Raw genomic sequence first — 19,827 nt, 5'->3', positions numbered from 1 at the left:
TAAAATAATAATTAATATATTAGAATTAAAGTTGAGAGGAGAAGGGATTATGGTTTATGTATATTGGCCATTCTGTTTAAAAATCTCTTTTGTTATACCATGTAATTTCTACTTTCTTAAAATATACTCGTGTTTAATGTAATTTTATCATTCAATCTTAAGAATAATGAAAATCAAATTAATTAAAAATAAAAAGTTGAATCTTTCTCTTTCCTAGTCTGAGTATTAAATTCTACTTTCGTCCTCCATTTATTTCTACTCTTTTACTGTCAATCACCGTACCTGTCAGACCTTGTTCCTTATCTCTCCATGTCTACACTATTTTCTTCTCACTCTCAGCCACCCTCTTACGCTTTCTTCAGGAATGAAGAATTAACTACAGACATGTGAGAGTTCGCAACAGACCATTAGCGTTCAAAAATCCTAAGAGTCAAATCTTTACGACCAGGAAGTCCTAATCTGTGCCATTTTTCATTCGGATCACGCAAGTGTTGTCGCACACCCGACTGGATCCTACGAAGAATTCCCTCAGGCTGTAATGTGTTCCAAGAGTTCCCCAAGAAATTATGTTGGTCTTAGCTTAGAAAACCACGGTCAAGAATACAAGCAAGTGCTTTTCAACAGCGGCATTCACTCGAAGGTGAAGATGGAGCTTTTAAGGAGTGTTCAAATACCAAGAGAGTTATGGCACGTTTAGAGTGCAAATATTGAAACACGGGCAGCACACACCTCACACGAAATACAAACCAAACCATTCTTTCCTCATTTCTTCTGAAGGGGCCTCTTTTAGCTTCCATAACTTCATCAGCAACACTTAACGCGTGTTCTCAATCAGCGATATTATTCACAGCTCCAAAGAGGGCTTCGAGGGCTCTTTTGCTTTATTGGGATCGATAAAATATGTAATAAGCAAGTGATCAAACCTTAATGAGATCCTACAATTTGGATCGGCAATAAGAATTTGCTTTTTCTTTGAGGGGGGGGGGGGATTCCAAAACTGATCATCTTTTATTGGCTGGCCTTGCAGTCGAAAATCGACGCCTTCCATGTGATCGATGCTTTGATGAAAGTCGAATAACGGTCTGATATTTTTTAAAATAACCCAGTAGTGAGATGATCGCTATAGGGTTATTGCGTGTACGCATGCGTTGGACTCAGCACACAAGTGAAAGGTATTTTTCGGTTTAACGAAGGTGAAAACAAAGTAGTGGTTGATCTTTATTTGTTTTCTTTTAAGTACATGTTGCTGTTTCCTTGGGTGTGATTGGAAACATTTAAGCCAGATGGCAGACCTTAAATAAAGCCGGGGAGATTGAAATCGGCGTATAGGTTTATTGATTCCAGCTGTTGAAGTAACTGTCAAAGAACCGTATTTTAAACTTAAACATTGCTAGGAGAGGGAAAATGTAACATCAGCAATTAGGAGGGGGGTTGTTGTTGTAGTAAGGTTTTAGGAACATCAGTGATTAAAGCCATATTGCTCCGTTTGTTCTGAGTGTAAATTTGAGCGTTCTGTGGTCGATTTTCTGTTTGCTGGAAGAAAAAGCCCGAGTTCCCGGGAGAAAAAACCATGCTACCTCCGCCTGAGACCAACTAACTCAGCTACGTTGTAACAAGGCCCCATTAACTGTACGTTAATCTTAAAATTGTGTAAAACAACTGCGGGGGTTGAATCCTCGAAGTCGAGATGGCAGCCATTAAATATTTTATATTTATTATTTTATGCAATTTGTAGTGCAGACTGCGCAATCAGTATTTGTATTAACACGTTAATTCTGATTATACAGGTGTTCATCAGCAGCACGTTAACGCCACCTGGAATTTCATCCGCGAGATAAAATCGATAATCAGTGGTCCTTCCTGATTAAACCTGTATTTGAACTGTTCCTAGTTCAAATAGTGGTTGACCTTGAGATTCAAGCAACTGTGGCAAGCACAGTTACTTAGAAACTTTGATCACATTTGTTGTGACCAAAGAGGTTAGTTTGATGCTTTTAACGTAGCAGTCGGACACTGGAGGAATTCTCAAAGGCCTCTTCAGTAGGAGCTGTAATTGGTCGATCTGAGAAGGAAGGCGTGCATCCTCCTCTGATTATTTAAGGGTTTTCAGCTCGTGAAGACACTTAATAAATTTCGAAATGTTATTTTAAAGCTTTATTAGTAAGGCAGATGAGGGGTCTTGAGATCATACCCTCCTCCTTGGTGACTTCTGACTTCACGGTTAGTATAATTATACGATGGCTGTCTATCCAGTATGAAAAGAGTCTGGGTTCGATACTCTATTCGTGGCCGAGTTAGTTTGGCGAGAGTTGAATGCTTTTTTAACCAGGAAGGTCGGTTTTTCATCCCGCTAAAGCTGAAATATCGAATGATCTTCGTTGGCTCATCGCGAAAACAAACAACAGCCTGAACACTTCTGAAAAGGCTAATCTATTAGCCTGATCACGTTGAAATTTATAAAACTTTCAATCCTTACTTTTGACCACAGTAGAAGTCATGTAATTGCCTTGACTGTTATTTGATGGGCTTGCTTTCAAAAATCAAATAATGGAGGAGATCACTTCATTAATTACATTATTATTATAACTACTTAAATAAACCTCATTACAGCAGTTTGTGCTATCTTCATTTCACATTAATCCATCATTTATTCACGTTTTTGGCAAGAGATCGATGTAGTTTTTACGATATATGAAAATAAATGCTAAATTTAGTTTATTGGTGGTCATGCAGAGCAAGTTATGACTACTCTGGACTTTAAGTATCCACGCGTATACCAAGCCAGTTGACAAAATCAATTCTGGACGAAGGTTCATTAACTTTTGTACACTCTGTAATCTCAAATCTTGTGGTGTTCTCAACGAATTCCGAGCAGCATTTCTTTTTCTTCTACAAGATGTATTGTTAACTAAAACTGCAAACTCGTGTCCTACTGACAGTGAAAGGAAACATAATTTTATTGTGTACGCTCAGATTCATAGCAGCTGGACTTAAATTACAGCTGATGTTCTGCTTCGCAGGCATCTGATAGTGAACTCCCTGCTCGCAATATTTTACAATAATAAAATAATCATCTAGCGAGTGTGTTTCTCAAAGAGTGGTACGAGACGCCGTCTGGTGGATGACTGAAGGAAACTTCAACATCGGAGAGTAACCAGTTAAAAGAAAAGCACGATCTCAGGTGTGTCATGATATATTTTACCACTGTACTCGTTTCTGTGTTTCTCACGCATCTTTCCCACTTTTGCTGTCTGGTTTTGTCCCAACGACCTTCCTTGAGCGGACACCCACAGTGCCTGACGGTGACGACTGTATGTTGGGGGGAAAGGGGGGGGGTGGCTGTAATGGGACGAGGGAGGTCATGCCTTTATTGTGCAAGATGCTGAGAATGCAAATCAGAGAGGATGGCGGTTGTTCCTTCGCGTTGAACGAGACGTGCATGCCTACCCCGAGGCCGGTCGCTTCATCAGCTCGAGAAGCTGTGAGATCACGTGTCCCGAACACCGTAAAGGAGGGCGTTTAGGTATTAAAGCAAGTACGGACGCACACTCTGGTTGTTTGGCTGTGTAGTGTTGAAGCGGAAAGTGCACGTAGTGTTGATGAAAGTTTACTAGCACGGGGGAGTCGAGGAAGAGCGCGTGGAGAAATGGTGAGTACTCTTTCTGGTTTTTTTTTTTTTTTTCGGGAGGGAGGAGGCTTCCATCACAGTGCGGATGAAAGTTAAAGGTCAGTCGTAATTTTGACGCTGAAAAAGAGTGGACTGTGAGGAGTAGTGTGGCACAAGAGGCAATTCACTGTCAGAGCGTGGATAAAGGAACCGACCTCAGAAGTTATTTCTACTCAATGGGCAGAGGCATCGTGAAGAATTTGCAGTGGATTCATCCGCAACGGCTGCATATCTTGTGGGTGGGAGGAGAGGGGTTATCCATTCTGATCTTAGTAAAATAACTGAACTGAATATTGGCTTCGATTTCTTAGACTGTTTCTTTCTCATTTTATACCGAAGATCGCGCGATTGATGCACTCCAATAACACCGTGTGTGAAGATATTTACGCAAAGCGTTATTCATTTCCATAATTGCGCATTCCTCGCGTGTCAGAATTGTGGATGATCTTGAGAAGAAATTGGATGAATGAAATTGTAATTATCTACTCTCATCGCTGTAGTTTCTGCTCATTTGGCCGTGGACTTTGACAATTTTGTGACTGTGACCTTGTCTGTCTCTGGCTTGACCATGCTCTGCACTGCATTCTATTGTCTCTACGACTTTGCAACTTTTTTCGCTAATATTCGCAGCTGTTCTTTGTCTAGCACATCCCTCGAGCTTGTCTCGTGCCACCTTGGACGGTTCGCAACAGGTTCATCAATGAGGTCACAAGGGAGACGACTTCAACAAGAACCTATTTTCAAACAGGATGGTTGTGTGTGTTCCATAGTAAAGGGTAAAACGCAGTGTTTAGATTTCTGTAACGCTGGGAAATGTTGCCGTAGGCCTGGTGAAAATTGATATGAAAAGTGCACACTCCAGTTAACTTGACAGTTCGTGCAGGCCGTACTATTGATGAACAAGGAATCCTAAATGAAGGTCGAGTTTAAAACTCAATCATCATTAATCCATAGTGCGATCGCAGAAGTTGCTGGTCTGCCCACGAAACAATTCTCTCAGGCCAGCGGTAATATTTCACTTTATGGCCATCGTGTCGAAAGGACTTTAGATTTTAGACCAACTGAACAAACAAGAATCAACTGAACGATGAAACATACGTCATATTAGGTTGACATGAATCCGCTAAGGTTTCTTTCAACGCTACAGAGATAACATTTATGCACATCATCGTGCTTAAATATTTTAATTTTATGCGCCAATACTTTACATTAAGGTCTGGGGCCCTGGTCATTATTATAGAGGCACCGTCATCCAAGGCTTTATACAGGATTAAAAGCATGCAGTGTTCTGTATGTGACTAACGTAATCTTATAGAGATTTTATGTAAAAACTTTTCTGTGTGGACGTGTACCTTTCTGTGGACAAAGACCATCATCATTTACAGATTATTCATGATGACCTCACCCCTGTTCTTTAAAGAATCAGGAGATTACAATGACTCACTTTTTCGAGAACATAGTCATGTTAATCTGTACGATTATTTTATATGAATATTTCTAAAAGAATGTCTAATACAGTAATCCGGTTAGCCTTTTGAACATGGTACGTACCCGTTCCGATCGATCATTGCAAGTAACAGTAATTGACAGACCTAATCCCTCCTACTCGTTGCCTTCCTCGCAGTGATTGAAAGCTCTGACCTCTTCAATACATGGTACCTACTAGTTTCTGTTTATCCCCCCCTGCCGCTGCTTTAAAACCGGGAACTCGTTCTCCAGTTTTAATTTTTAATCGATAATTTTCCTCAACGATTCTGAATGCAAACTTGTACACCCGATGGGGAAAGTGGTTAAATTTAGAATAACAGTTACTCATGGATCATTGCGACAGCAAATGATAAGTACAGTACATCTAGCTCAGTCCCTGCTTCATACTGATAGGACGATCTGTTAATTCGCTTAATATTGTTTCCCTATTTAAAATCAGCGATAAGGGGAATCAGAAAATAGTTCTCCGATTTTAAAACAGCGAGAAAATTGGGGGAACTCTCCCAATAAACTGTTTAGGGGGAACCTAAACCAACGACCTACTGATTCACAGTGAATCAGTAGGTCGAGCTAAGCTTATCCATTGCTGGTGTCACTAAGGTCCATGGGTAAGAGTCTTTCTCTGAAATTTAACTCGTGGCAGAGCATTTGCTTCTCGGAACCCCCTCTTAATTGGACGCTAGAATTCTGAAAGTCTGTTCCTTCTTCCGCACAAACATCAACCCAGCGTTCCGCATAGAATCCGATAGATGTAATCCAGAGATTTGTATTATTTCTGAGCATAAGACGTCACCAGCCACAATCCTGTCATATGGAACGAAGAACACTTTGCGGGTAAGAAAACTAATAAAACTTCCCAGAGTATGAAAAACCGCTTCCCCTTTTCGATGTTGCAAATGGAATTTCAGAGATTTCCTTAAAAACAAAAGCAAGGAGACTCGTCCTCAATTTCTCGTGCGCGTATTTTCGATTTTCAATTCCTGTCAAATAATTAGGACAGATATTCATCAAGCTCGCGCTCGGGGAGCTTCTTCCTTTCAAGAGTGACCGGTCTGTTGAATGCTAACGAAGCCAAAACAGTGTTATTAGTTCAGAGTTTCAAAGGGCTGCCACCGACGCCAGGTGATCGTAAGTATTCTGCGTGCGTGTGGATAATGTTTACTGCGTGCTCGATAGCCATCCCTTTCAACCCTTTAACCTCAACCCCCCCCTCCCCAGTACAGCCCCGAAGTGAATTCAGCAGGAGGCAGCCATGCAGATTGCATAAACCCCATTTCATATTTTAGCTACTCAGTTCCGAGTAAATGGAAAAGTTAATCAGCCTGGTCTGTCGTGTTATATACACATGCGCCATCATGCATAATAGACAAGCTGTTGGAGAACATGGTAGTGAACTACACTGAGTTAATATCGGCCCTTTCGAGATAGTAATAACACTCCAGTCCATCAATGTCTGTAGTTCATTTTAAACAGCATTACATATATGGATTTGTCCAACAATGGTTTCAACGATATCCATGGGAAAGCGAGGAAGTAGTTTCACTGATTATTCTCCTATTTCCAGCTTCAGCAAAGATTAACTTCCTGAATTCGGTGGTTATTAAACGCTAACACCAAGTTGAATAAAGAGTTAAATAACCGAAGAGATAAAAATGAGCCATAAAACCCCGAACCAGTTGCAACGTGCCCGGTGGCTTTTTCCTTAAAGATAAATGGTTCACCGTAGAGTGGATTTATGTCAGGAGGGCAAAGATTATACGTGAAATTACACCTTGTTTGCAGTCGTCGCATTACGCTAGCGATCCCCTCAAAGAAATGGACTAGCGTTGACCTCGGCTGAGTAGTCGGCGTTCCTCCGTACTTTACCCTTTGACATTTTCTTTACGTTTTCCGCGTTCTTGCTAGTCAGGATTCCCGTGGAATTTTCTGGAAGCAGCGATTGCCTTCGATGGGCATTTTGTCACTTTTAATATGCTTCCATGCATCTTTTCAGATTGTTTCCCCCTTTTTCCTTCCTTTTTCTCTCATTCAACTCTGAGTTCTTCCTCAGAATTGAGAAAGGGCATTTTCTAGCTACTTGGTAATGCTAATCTTAGAGGGGCACTTTTGTACTTTCTGTCACTTGTCTTTCTGGTCATACCAGTCCTGCAGGTTGCCGTCAGATGTCAAGGTATCGTTTTGAAATATTGGTATTTCATCCTCTTAATCCGTTACTTATGTTTAGGTAGTGTCAGAAGCGATCCACACAATTTCAGATGCCTATTGCACTGCAGACAACACAGCTGGTTCTCAGGTAATGGATGGATCTGTGGAAATGGAGGAGGAGGATAAATATTCATCTATGCGGCCCTTGTTGCTCGATGCTTCCTTAACAAATGGCTCTCCAGAAAGGAAATTCGTGCATAGAAATGGGTAACCCAATTTTTCCTGGAATAAATTATAATTCTGACAGATGCATGAAGTCTCGCTATTGTTAGTCGCTGTGGTTTTAAGATGGGGACAAAGATGCGTTGATGCATCGCTGGGACAACACAGTGCGCTTAGATAAATGTTCGGCCCATAAATATTAACGGTTTTATTCACCAGATGCTCGTAAATGTTTGATCGTTTATTTCCAAAGAGTTGAACTTGAGATAAAGGAAGAACTCCCAGGAGAGAAAGATGTAGGGCAGCATCACGAGAATGTTCGTGACCCCGCGTTACTTCACTTCATCATCTTTCGGTTGTGCTGTTGCGACCGGCCACGAAACACCCATCCTACAGGTGGGCACTTCACCGCATTTCTAAAACACCGCTATTTATTCGAGACATGCAATACCCTTTCGTGACCTACATGCGTGTTCTGCTAGTGGTTTAAGACGTAGATGTGATGAGGAGGGAGAGAGAGATTGCGTGTTACTCTTTCACATCAGAATCGAGCTACAGGCTAGTTTGCTGACACCCTCAGTGCACCCGCTAATTATCTTGCTGAAACCCCATTCACAGTGTCTAGGCTTTGTGACAGCGTACTTTATATTTAGGTGTGCGCGTATAACGCACATCTGGTCGTCAACTTCCTGTAACGAATTAAAATGACATCTGGGTACTGCAGCAGTGACACGAAATTGCTTCAGACGTGCACAAGAATAACCAGTTGGAGATTCTTGGGCGTGTTTCTAATTTTTTAGGCTTATTTGAAATTAAATCGGCGTTTCTTGAACTTGCCAGGGTGGGTGTGAAAAAGAGATTTGCATAAATGAATATGCAGAGAGCGAAGCTGTCAACGTGATTTTGGTATCACAAAACTGAAATGTCATTTCAACTGACAGCGTCCCCTGGTGGTAAACGTCTAAACTGTTTTAAATTTGTTTTTATATATGTATATAAAAATCCTCAACCATGATCGTACAGTAGGGTTGTTGATAAGCTTCTCCATGCAGGTGCACGGCAATTTTATCACGTGATAGCTATTGCAGACGTCGAATCATCGCCCACGAAACGCTCTTTTGGCAATCTTTTTTTCACTGCTGCCACCGTGCGGAGGATGCTTTCCCAATCCCATATTATATCAAGGTTACAAAAGGGAAACAACACATCGCCGAAAACTGGTTGCTTGTCTGGCGATGTGTTGAGGTAATGGGATTTCTAGTGAGCCCATTGTCGACTAGTCATTTCCTGCTTCCAGTCCAGTGGACACAGTATTTCATCGTAGTCGCCTAACCCAGGTCAGCTGAACCCCATTGTCTGGCCATTCACATCAACCAGGTGTTGATGTCAAAGAACAATCTCTCTCTCTAATAAATCGTTCTCTGGTGCCGATAAGTTGCTTCCGCAACTTAATCGCGTTCCAGATGGCCCCTAAGAGGATCTAATTAAACTCTGAATACTGTGATCGACACAACTGCCACACCTGTGATGGGATTGACAGACTGGGAAATGCTCTGATTCCGGGGGAAGGTGGTGTGCGTGACCCATATGTAGGCCAAAATGAAACCACTCTTTCTTTTAGGGACAGTGAAAATGAATACCTACACTGTGGTGTCACTAGATAAGACACTGATCTAACCTCGCCCGGCCACTCCCCTATCGGGATGCTCTGGTTCGCTCCTCCAATGGATCATGAATTTGGGATTCCCGTTCATCCTGTAACTGGATTTAAAGGGTTAAATGAGAACTCGGTCTTCTTTCAATTCTTGGAAGCTAAGAAAACAACCCGGGTTTGTTAGCAGAATAAATGGCTTGACAGACTGGGAAATGACAGACTGTATTATGAAAGAAATCATCACGAGTTGCTCCAGTCGGACGTTGCAAATAAGTAGCCCTTTCCGGCATACTGGTGGGGTTCGCGAAAGTCACGATTTTGTTTCCAGAAATTAATAGCAAATTATTTGCTATACACAACTCTGATTCATAGAAATCCCGGTTTAGTTAAAGAAAGTGGTTTGGAAGTAATATTTCAAAATAAAGTTTAACGTTGTTGTTGTTTGGTTTTTAGGGGCATCGGCGACTAGGGCCATGTTGATCCGTGTATATTGTATTGTCTGTAAATTGCGTGTGTTCTGAGGTCGATTTTCTGATGGCTGGACGAAAAACCATGCTACCCTCGCCAAAGACCGACTAATTCTGCCACGTTGTAAAAAAGGCCCATAATTCCTCCCGTCATCGACGAGACTCGAACTCAGGTGTTTTCCACACGGTGTGGGGTGGATGGCAATCTTACTAATCAGGGCGTTTAATGTCGTCTACATATAGGAGGTAAACTTAATCGTACAATCTGTGAAATTTCCCTCTAAATCATTAATATAAATGTTGAAAACTAGTGGACTCAGGGTAGACCTTGAGGAACACCTCTTCATAGAGAAAACTTAAGTGACTCCATTTTAAAAAAAAAATGCGATCTGGGTAGTATTTTAGTCAGCTAAGGAGGAGGAGGAGGAGGTCTTAAATTCCATGTAGTTCTAGTTTGGTCAAGTCTGCCATGGATCGCCGAACCAGAAGCACGCGTGAGATCAGTGGAAATCAGCGTAAGCCTTCGTCCATTCTCGCAATCGTGTAGTGCCAAAACTGGAATAAATTAGTATCATGGAACCCCGGTCGAAAGCCGTGGAGAGGAAGATAAAGCAATTAATTAAAATATAGCGTGATAATTGTTACCAACGAGTGAATCGAAAATTTTGGCCACAGAGAGTTAGAGAGCTACAGTTTGGATTCTTTTTGTGAAGAGGCAAAATCGATTGTGCTTTAACCAATGCGAGTAAATTCTAAGAGATCAGTAAGTTCCAGACCAGACTGGATCTACATCTAGTCCTTGACCAGACGTAGATCCCGGGTACAACACTCTTCATACATTTAGATGGCGATAAGCTAAATGTCTAAAGAGTGTTGTGCCCGATTTGAAAGAAATTTACTGGGATGCCAAAAAGATATAAGATGATCACATTTATTTGTAGAAAACTGAGTTTGCTATAAAAGCATTAAACATTTTGGAGACCAAAGCGGGTCAGGAACATTCACGTAATACCTTAAAAACAAATGTTCATCTACCTTTGTTCGCGTCAATTTGGAGTTGCCAGATCTGACTAACAAAAAAACCGGCTTTGAAATAGCGTTGCCGGTTTTGAAGCGAGAGGGAGAGAAAGAAGACTGGCCTGTAAGAACTGTTGATCCTTCCAGTTCAGGGTTCAACTAGCAACCGGTTTCCATCTTTAAAAAAAAAGAAACCTACTTTGCAGGCTTGTACGATCTTCAACTCCAAGTGCTAGGAATTACTTCATTCTTTGAAACAAACTGAAATGATTGTTAAAATGGATGAGGAAACGAATTCATTGAAGCTGTCGGGCTTAATCGTAATGAGAAAAGCCTGAAATACGCTCACATTGTTCCCTCCTACCGTCTTCTTCCTTCTGTCCTTCAAGACATCTTGAGTTTCCTTATAATTAAAGTGCAACGCCCTCGTCTCCCCTAGCAACTGTTTATCTGCTCGGGGATTTAGTAAAAAAGCGAGGACCCAGCCACCAATCCAATTAGAACAGCGATGTCGCTCCACATAGGCGCTACTTGAGAAACTCGCAGATCTTTCCTTTGCTGGATGGGTTTAAGCAGAGGCGATTATTCAAATGAGATTCTGCGTAACTAAATAGGAATGTTTAGCTCTGTGCCTTTGACCTTTTCCCCGTTTAAAGAAATTACGCTGTTGACAAGAAAAGGTCTCGCGGAGGTCTAAGGAGTATAACGTCCTTAGAAAATGAGAAGCTACGAACCTCCAGGTCGTAATCGGTGCGAAAAAGATGAGTGGGTCGTTGAACGAGGCGTAATACAGTTGAGTCTGTTCCCAGAGGGCATTCTTTCTTTTCCAATGAATATTTGGAGGAAAACTTTGAGGACTTTCGCGTCTCGTAAGAGAGTTTCGTCCGTACTGCTATTAGTGGCTAATTGTATATCTTTGGATAATAAAAAAAAAAGTTGTTTCTTACAGAACTTTGCTGTGATTTTATAACCTTCTCCAATTTCACTGTTCACTTTGTTTCAAGACATTTTTCATTCTTAAAATACTCTACTTGAGGCAAACATAACCTCCCCACCAATACTTATCCACAACAGCTTTCAGAATGGAAGGTTGCTGATGAGACTATGAAATCATTGATTCTTAATGATGAGGTGAAGACGAAACATCGTTAAAGGAATTGAACAATCTCTCCCTTCCCAAATGCAATGTTAAAATAATCTTCATTCTTAACACTGGAGATAAAAAACAGTTGCTAAACCTTCAACTAGAACAACTTTCTTTATCCAATTACCCGAGTGATTTTCCTCTAATTATGAAACAATGTTCATAATACTGACGAAGACTCCTTTAACGGATTGGTAGATAATCAGTGGCGCGTGTTGCCAAAAAAGCCTCTCTGATATACACTGAGTGATCACTGAATTATGACCACCTACCTAAAACTTCGTAGGTCCTCCTTTTGCCCTCAGCACAGCAGCTATCCGACGTTGCATTGATTCAACAAGATTTCGGAAGCGTTCGGGAGGTATGGCCAACCAAGCTGTGTGTAATGCAATCAGCAATGCAGGTATGGAGGTGATTAGTATATCCAGACGCCTGATATGCCTTTCCATAATGTCCTCCCACAAATGCTCTATGGGATTGATATCGATTGATATGGGATTTATATCGATTGGAAGCCAATCGATATAAATAAATAAATTTTCTGTTTATACTCCGGGACGACCAAACAGTCAGAGGAGTTCACAAGATAGATTGAATAGAAGGAACAGCACCGTATTCACTAGTCACGGGCTTGAACCCCGGTCACTCAAGGCACGTGTACTTATGCACCCGCGCGCCTGACCACTAGGCTACGGCGGCCTTATGCTGGAAGTCAGAACTGTGTTCCTCAAACCATTGCTGCACAACAAGTGCCCGATGGCTCGGCGCATTGTCATCTTCGAAGACACCACGCCATTCAGGAAAAAGTGTAACGTAGCGGGGTGCACAGTCAGCAAGCAGTTGACGATAGCGGAGACCAGTGATACGTTGTTCCACATGCACCAGGGGTCCAAGTTCCTGCCAGTGAAACATGCCCCACACCATACAACCGGCCTGCACTTTTGATACCATGCATGTTGGATGAAGAGCCTCATGTTGTTGACGCCAAATCCATACACGACCATCCACGGCGTGGAGTAAATAACGTGACTCATCCGACCAGCGCACATTCTTCCAGGCTTCTAACGTCCAACTTGCATGATCTTTGCACCAGGTGAGTCCTTTACGCCGATGAACCTTACAGATATTGTTCCGGGTTGGCCCATGTTGTATTAAGTAGTCAACTCTTCAACAGTGCTGCGCCTTTACGAGTCGTAGGACCCGGCGCTCACCTCTAACATCAACCATTCGCTGACCTTTGCAGTTTTGCCGTCGGATCGTTGTTTGACTGTTTTGACACCAGTCCTGTATACTTTAACTACGGCGGCTCTCGAACACCCACCCAGTTCAGCCGTTTGGGAAATCGAGGCACCAGCTCGTCGAGCACCCACAATCTGTCCTTCGTCAAAGTCCGATAAATCCTTCCTTTTACCCATCACGCTCGGAATTTTACTACCTACTGAACCACTGACACCTTATCTATGCTACGTAGGTCGACTAACTGCGCACTCTCGTACCTCACGTGGTCAGTTTTTTTTTTTTTTTTTTTTTTGATTTGGTAGTTGTTGGCGCATCGGCTTCTGTGGCCATATTGCACCTCCCAAGGTTTTTGCAGTACTTTGATCCAAGCCCGAGGCGGGATTCGAACCCGCGACCTTTGGGTTGCCGGGCAGGTACTTTACCCACTCGGCTAGCCCGGTCGGCTACGTGGTCAGTGGGTCGCATTCAGTTTTCATAAGGATGATCATTCAGTGTATAAATAAGAGCTGTTAAATGATTCACGTCCACCATTTTATAGTATTTCATTACTCATTGATTAATCTGCTGAAAAGTGCATCTAAAATCAATATTAGGCTGAGTTATACAGCAACTTTTCTTTGTGCAGGTATAACTTTGTCATACTCTCCAAACTAAGGTTAGATCAGTACCGTATGAGTTTTCTCTTCTGTCTATTTTTTTCCTCTACAAAGATCAGATGGTACATGTAGAGGTAAGAACAGTAAAGAAATCCTTGTGCGATTGATCATGAGTTCCACATGGTTCTTCCTTTGGCCCTATTTTTATTGCTAATATTGTATATGTTATCTTTTAACTGTCAGTTGTTCGTATTAAAATGATTAAATCAGTGTTCCTTATGAACAGTCTTCAAATATTGGTGCAATTTCCTTTTGTTTTTCTGTTTAGTTACATCCAGATGACAGCAGTTCATTAAGCTGTTGAAACTGATTACATTCTCCTTCTCACCTCAGTGAACGTGTCAGAACTTCTTTATATTTCTCATGAGCCTCATTATCACGCGACATACAGTGACACAACATGCATTTATTTGTCTCTTTCGCTGGTTGCCCGCCATGACCTCCGAATAAAATTCGAAAACATCTTCGTCGATAAGGTCGTGGAAATCAGGTTCATTTATCGCTTGATGTCCCGATAAAAGTCAAAGAAAGTTCGTATTAAGGAGAAGAGAGTCCTCCCTTCTGCGTCCCACTGAGCGAAATAATTGTTGGGTGGTTAAGAGGCCACCTGAATATCACAATGGAATTACGATGCAAGTCACCACTGCACGATCAGAACAGTCGCCACGCATGACCGACAAGTGGAGTATTTGCTACCAGTTAAAATAATGGCCACGTTGGTTTGTCATGTCAAGTGTGGAGTGGCTTCACACTTCACTGCCCTCGGGGGGGAGGGATTGCAATGTGTCGAGAATAGCTTGAAACGTGTCATCTAACAAAACATCCAGTTGAAAAATGTGTGGTAAACCACTGGTCAAGCAGAGGTGCGTATGTTTCTCCTAGGAGTCATTGGATTTCGTTGATGATCCAAGGAAGAGCGTAGATGTCACACAAATAATTTACTTAGCACGGTCAAAATCCTTAAGTAGTTGGAAATCGCTTTCTATTTACAGCTGACACCATTCAAACGTGTTAGCTATAAGACATTAGCTCTCCCCCCACACTTCACTGGTCTCCTGTTTGCTTAGAATCTTTCACAGCCACGATCTGCGAGATGGTGCGAAATTAGGTCGAGCCTCCGTACTTTTTGTAGCACGTGTCGACTTGAGGATAAAAGCACCTTAATGATGGAAACAGAAATCATTTACTGTATGGCCAGTACGATTACTCATCAGGTGCCAGTGTTTTTATACTTCTCGTGCCAGTCTCTCGCACCTCATGACGCTACCAAGGGATGGAGCGAGGAAGAGTCTTTTTAGTCTGCCATTGGTGCAAATTCAAATTATTGTAGGCTTCTTTCAGATGAACCCGAATAGACTTCACTAATTTCTTCCGGTTCAGTTTCACCTTATAAGAATCGGTTGAACCATTAGCTGTTTTACTTTTAGTCCATTTTAAGATTCAACCTTTTGTGCCCTTGTGGAGTCTTGATGTCCGACATTCTAACAGCAGTTTGATCTCAGCGACACGAAAATTCATTTAGTTCTCCATGCCGTCGGTGGATGCAAAGAAAGGTGACCTAATAAAATGAGTCAGCCACCGCTGAAGCTATTGAAGATAGATCGCTCTTAATTTGAATAAAATAAAGATCAAGAAAACCTTCCCCAGAGGCTACTCCATGATATCATCTACCCTCGCATCTGTACTTCCTTCTTCAGTAAAAACCATCTTAATTCATTCCCACTCACCTCTGACTCCCTCGGATGAACTAATTCCCTAATAGATAACTGATCTTCGATGGTGATATTTCTCTTCTCCCACCCCCGAAGAATCGGGCCTTGATCCGGACATACAGGAAGCACGACTGATTGATACAAATGTTCGCATAATTGCTGTAGTAATGGTATTCATATGTAAGCAGCCGCAATTTGTCGACCCCATTAACAAAATGCCTCTAGACACATCTCCAGTTGGTGCATCTTCAGATAGACAGGTTTGTCTTCTACTTTTGTATTCATTCAACATCCTCCCGAAGTCATCAAATTGGAGGTGACTAGAAAATTTTGCAGTTGAAAATATCCGCACAGATTTTTGAAAAACTTATATACAATCAGTGAAACAGTTTCCAGAAAAAAAGGGAGGCCCAAAAAATATTTATTTTAATGAGTGTTGATCAACCAAAGGGAGACTGGTGATCAAACTATTCCGGAAGCTACAAATAAGACAAATTTGTTTTCAATCATGTTCCAACATGGCAGTCAATAAGATAACTATTCCCACATTCCTAAAGAGCACTCCTTGCCCTCGTGTATGGCAGGGAGGGGAGGGGTTGAACTTTGAGATTAATGAATTAGTTCCATTGAATTTTCGTTGGACTAAATATGAACCCACAGTGATTTCCGGTTAATACACTGTTTTCTGTTTCTCTCAGAAATCTGAGCTCGTATCTGCGCAACCATAAAATCATTGAAACCAACTGATTCTTATCTCGCGTGTCCCTTATCGAAATAGAAAGCTTGACCCGCTTAACGCTTCTGTGCCTTCTTGTCCGACCCCATTACTTTAGTACAGACCCGAAAACATGCGCCAGAAATGCACATTTGGGTCTGTTGTGCGGAAAATGATGAATAGCACGAGACACGCAGATTGGAACCAGAATAAACGCCCTCCCCACCACCACCCCCCTCAGTTGAGCAGACATGTGGCGACAGCTCGCACTAACGTCACCAAGAACATCTCGCATACAAATATTGTTTTCTATCTGGATAAGGGAAGCCTCCTTCGGACAACTCGATGGAGATATTTCATCACTACGCCCACCATATTTGCGTGACCTAAATCGCTTTAATATGACCTCTCTCTGCTCTTCTGATTCTGAAGTCATTATAGCATGGATTTGTAATTTTAAGCTGTTACATCGATGGATTTTAATATTTGTTATAACTAATTTTAAACCATTAACAAGGACATTGAATCGAAAACAGTAACCAAGTTGGATATTGGCCACTAAGTTGTATTCAAAGTTGATCAAATCCAAATCAACAGCTTATTTGTAATTCTTGAAATGTAAACTCTTATTAAATTAATATTTGTACAACGTAGTGACCAATTTCTTTTGTTCAAGCTCTTATTTGTGTAGCTAATTGGAAAGAATGATTCGCGTTTCATAGTTCAGCTCAAATGGAAAGCCCAATAGCTGGAATCAGGTGGACGATTGGATGGGCTTTTTCAATGGCTTTTATCCTAAACACACAACACTGGACTTACTGACAAAACTACACTGACTTCCAATGTCCCGAATTAAACTTTGGACGTGATCGGTGAATTGAGATAAACGTTAAAGATGGTGCTGCTCTCTAGCCTAAATACATCATCTTAACTGAGGAGGGACTCCTCGCTAGATGAACACAAGTTCAGTTATTGAACTGTCCCCTGTTAGCGATCCATCACCGAACGTTCCTTTCAGTCCCACACGCTCATTGACCTCTGGTACCGATCCCAGCGGTGATGTGACCTTCACTGGGGAGAAGTGTCTGAATGTTACGACGAATAAACGGGGTATGGTAAAATGTGAATCTTCGTAGGTCAAAACTAAAGGAAACGAAGAATTCCACGATTAGCCACAGGTGACACGGAAACAACCCGTATGGTGGTGTTGGGAGGGACGAAACGAGGAAGGGCACAAGGTTATGTGTGCTCTGTTTTCTTCGTAAGAACAAAGAGGGTTGTAAGAAAGAAGAGTAAACATCACGCGACCGATAGAGAGACATATGTAAGGCACTGCGCGCGTTTGGGCAGAGACAAAAACCGGTTTGAGGAAAAAAAAGGCCAGGGATGAAGAGATAAAGCGTCCGTACGAAAGTGGCGGAGCCGTAGGGGTTAGGATTTCAGCTTCTAACCCGTCCGACCATAAAAGTGTGTGGCGAAGAAAAGGCAGGATTTTGACAGCCGAGAGATGATCACAGTCGGGGAACATCGACGTGCATTATGCACCAGAAGAGGAAATAAGACGGAGGGTCATCGACTGCCGATAATGTTCGGCATCGGGACAGTAAAGGTAAGTCTGCATTTTTTTTTTTCCTTCTGCTTCTTCTTTCAGTCTTTGAAACGTAGATCTCGAAGCGTTGGGAAAATCCTAATGTGAAAAGCGTTGGCGCGCGCAGACACAAAAGAAGACAAAGGAACTTAAAGCGCGGGAAGGTTTCTTGTAGTTGTTCCAGCATCTTAATGCTGAAATTAAGATTACACAGCACGAGCCTTCGAATCCACTCCCGATTTTGGTCCATTATTTGAACGTCGACCAGACAAAACTTGTGTATCGATCTTTTATTAATTGTTTTATTAATGTCAAGTAATCAGCACGAAAGGGATGACGTCAAACCTGGAAGCATTTGGTGTGTTCTTTGGTCTCGTGAGGCCAATTAAATACTACCAATAAATCAACCGAAATAAGAGTGGGCGGGGGACAAAAGAAATCTCCAGTTCGCATTTAGAGAAACGGCTGGTAGATCATTTTGGGTGTTCCTTATCTTGTCGACGCGTGAGACGTTAAATGAGTGAAACTTCTAATCGCAAAAGAAATCTTAGGCATCGCGCCTTCTTTAGAAAACAAGACAAGCATGGAATTAAATTTTGTTTCTGAGTTTACGTGAAGTTTATCTTTTATTTAATGGGAGATTGTGCTGTCTTCGAAGGGTGTGGTAAATGTTGCTGTCTGACTGTGTGGACTTCACTCAGGAACTGGATAAAAGGTCAAGAAGATCACCAACTCCTTTTACCTTACGGAAAACAAAGAACAACGACCCTTAATTCCCAATGGTCCCTGCCACACCCAATTTCGAATATTTTTAATGAGTCAAATGTGGAGCTTACTGTAAACGAATACAACGAAATCTAGGCAACTCAATAATTGGATTTCGAGATCCCAGGTGGCACCCAATCTACAGTTTATCGAAACTGCGACGTCTTATCTGGTCCTGCTGTTCAGCAATGTGTAGGATCCAATCTTCAGCAAATAGACGTTCCATTTCTCCCAATTTTGCTGCGCTCTTTTTTAAAAGAGGAATTTCAGGTATCCAGGGCTGATTACCATTAAGGTGTTCATTTCCTGTTACGGATCGACCCCTTCTCCGCCCTGAACTGAAGGAAAACTAATCGAGCATTGTGTTGGCGCATGTGCGAACTTCAAAGCGATGCAAAGTGACCTCTAACTCGAACGAAATCGTCTTATACATAATAACAAAGTAAATTGACTGAATAACCTCCTTCACACAGGCATTGCCGACCTTACGATGAAGATAAAAAACAGGTGACCAAGGTGTGGCTGTTGCTTGCTGAGCGCAAGATGTCCTTCGAGTCATTGCGGAGTCCCTGAGAATGCTGATGTTGGGTGGAGAAAGAGAAACATTTTAGATAAGATTTTGTACAAAGTTAAACCGTTTTCAGGGATTGGAGACTTCAGGGAAATTTAAAAATGTATGTGGGACAAAGTGGGGTGGAATTAAGGCGTCGTTTGCCGAATACAAGATGGTAACAAGTTCAAAGAAAATGTCAAACTCCGCGCATTTCTTATGTTGATATAAGGAAGTGAGACTGAAAGAAGTGGAGATACTTTGCTGTGGGAAAGGAGTTAGTTTTTCAGCCTTTAAGGAAGGGGAATTTAGGTATTATTTCCTTAGCAAAGTTTATGGTTGCTTAGGGCGGTTAGTAGTTATAATTTGGCACAGCGGGATTCTAGTAGAGTTAAAAGGGTTGTGAAGTCTGCCAGAACTCTTGCTACGTCATTGCGATTTTAGATTAACAGTAACGTGTTCTGAAATATATTTGGTGCCAAAAGAATCAAATTTAAAACATGCTGGAAACGCAGATCGTAAAAGCATTGATTGCAATACAAACATTAAACAGTATCAGACAAAAAAAAAAATAAAAATAAAATAAAAAAAGTACTCACTTCCACAACAACAGATGGAAGTTTGTTCCAAGAATTAACCACCCGCTGGTTGAAGGCTATCCTGCAACCATCCATCCTCAATTTGAATTTATGCTCCTTCTTGTGCGTAGTCTGAGGAAGAATCCCATCATCATTGAGCTTGCTCAATTCATTTAAAGCCTTAAACACTTGAATAGGATCACTTCGCGAGTGCTTAGTC

The 19,827-nt window shown here is 41.7% G+C and overlaps 1 protein-coding gene across 2 annotated transcripts in view; it reads left to right on the top strand.

Moving 5' to 3' along the window:
- Positions 1–3,485: 3,485 nt before the first annotated feature.
- Positions 3,486–19,827, top strand: part of LOC150081662 (uncharacterized) — a 36,529-nt gene continuing 20,187 nt past the window's right edge. The window contains exon 1 of one of the 2 annotated variants that reach the window (XM_090378796.1): positions 3,486–3,649. In XM_090378796.1, the coding sequence (XP_090234922.1) occupies positions 3,647–3,649 (3 nt within the window). In that variant the 5' untranslated portion in view covers positions 3,486–3,646. Of the gene's footprint in view, positions 3,650–17,453; positions 17,736–19,827 lie in introns of those variants that run through there. The other variant, XM_090378795.1, reaches the window with a different exon arrangement.

This window comes from Mastigoproctus giganteus, chromosome 8 (assembly GCF_048544385.1).
Source record: "Mastigoproctus giganteus isolate SK-2022 chromosome 8, ASM4854438v1, whole genome shotgun sequence".
Classification (NCBI taxonomy): Eukaryota; Metazoa; Arthropoda; class Arachnida; order Uropygi; family Thelyphonidae; genus Mastigoproctus; species Mastigoproctus giganteus.
The sequence above is the reverse complement of the archived record's forward strand: the minus strand, read 5'-3'. Positions and strand labels throughout refer to the sequence as shown.